Genomic DNA, 776 nt, shown 5'->3' with positions numbered 1-776 from the left:
GGCCGTCGCCGCCGAGTGACACCGGGCCGCGATCCGCAGGGGCGCGCCGCGCACACCCGCCGCGCACCGCGACTGCCACCCACCGCCGACAGTTCCTCCGCGCTCCGCCGGGCTCCCGGATTATCGCCTCGCCCGTGGGATTTCCAGACCGCGGCTTCTAATCGGCCCAGGGAGGAATCGCAGCGCTCTTGGGAATTAAGCTGAATCTCAGGACTGCCTTGCGCTCCCGCTCGATCGCTCGCTCCGGCGAAGAAACTGAAGGCAAAACCAGGAAGCAGGCGACCCTCACCTTCTCGCAGCCTGGAAGGAGGGGGAAAACCGAAAGTTGCCGCTGCAGCGGCCACCTCCAGCCTTTTCCCCCGGGCATCCCCAGAGCGGCCTTCGGCCACCCGGGGCGGATATAAAGGGCCCGGCATCGCAGAGGACCAGAAACGGGCTCTTCTGAAAGAAGCCCGGGTCAACCAGCCGGCGGCCCCGCGGTGCGTTTCCACCCGCCGGCGTCCCCTGCCGCTTGAGACGAGAGACCCGGGGGGGGAGCTCCGGAAGAGCCGGCGAGTCCACCATGGGCCGTCGGTGCGCGCTGGCTCTCACGGTGGTGTCGGCGCTGCTGTGTCAGGTGGGTGTTGGGGGAGCCCGAAGCCCGACGGGTCGGGCAGGGAACCTGGGCGCGGGACAGGGGCGCGCGGTGGAGGGCGGAGCGCTGGACCGGCCTGGCAAACTGCGACCCGGAAAGCGAACCCCAAGGGCGCCGGCACCGCCGCGTGCGCGCCGGGCCT

General features: G+C 70.7%; 1 protein-coding gene across 1 annotated transcript in view; it reads left to right on the top strand.

Annotated features, from left to right (window-relative positions):
* The first annotated feature begins 562 nt into the window (after positions 1-562).
* DLL1 (delta like canonical Notch ligand 1) overlaps positions 563-776 on the top strand; it is an 8,018-nt gene continuing 7,804 nt past the window's right edge. Inside the window, exon 1 of the mRNA XM_008070122.1 lies at positions 563-761. Coding sequence (XP_008068313.1) covers positions 563-761 — 199 coding nt within the window. The remainder of the gene's footprint in view (positions 762-776) is intronic.

This window comes from Carlito syrichta, unplaced genomic scaffold, assembly GCF_000164805.1.
Source record: "Carlito syrichta isolate Samal-C Ts95f unplaced genomic scaffold, Tarsius_syrichta-2.0.1 Scaffold313017, whole genome shotgun sequence".
Lineage (NCBI taxonomy): Eukaryota > Metazoa > Chordata > Mammalia > Primates > Tarsiidae > Carlito > Carlito syrichta.
Note: the sequence above shows the minus strand (reverse complement) of the source record. Positions and strands in the feature narration are given on the sequence as shown.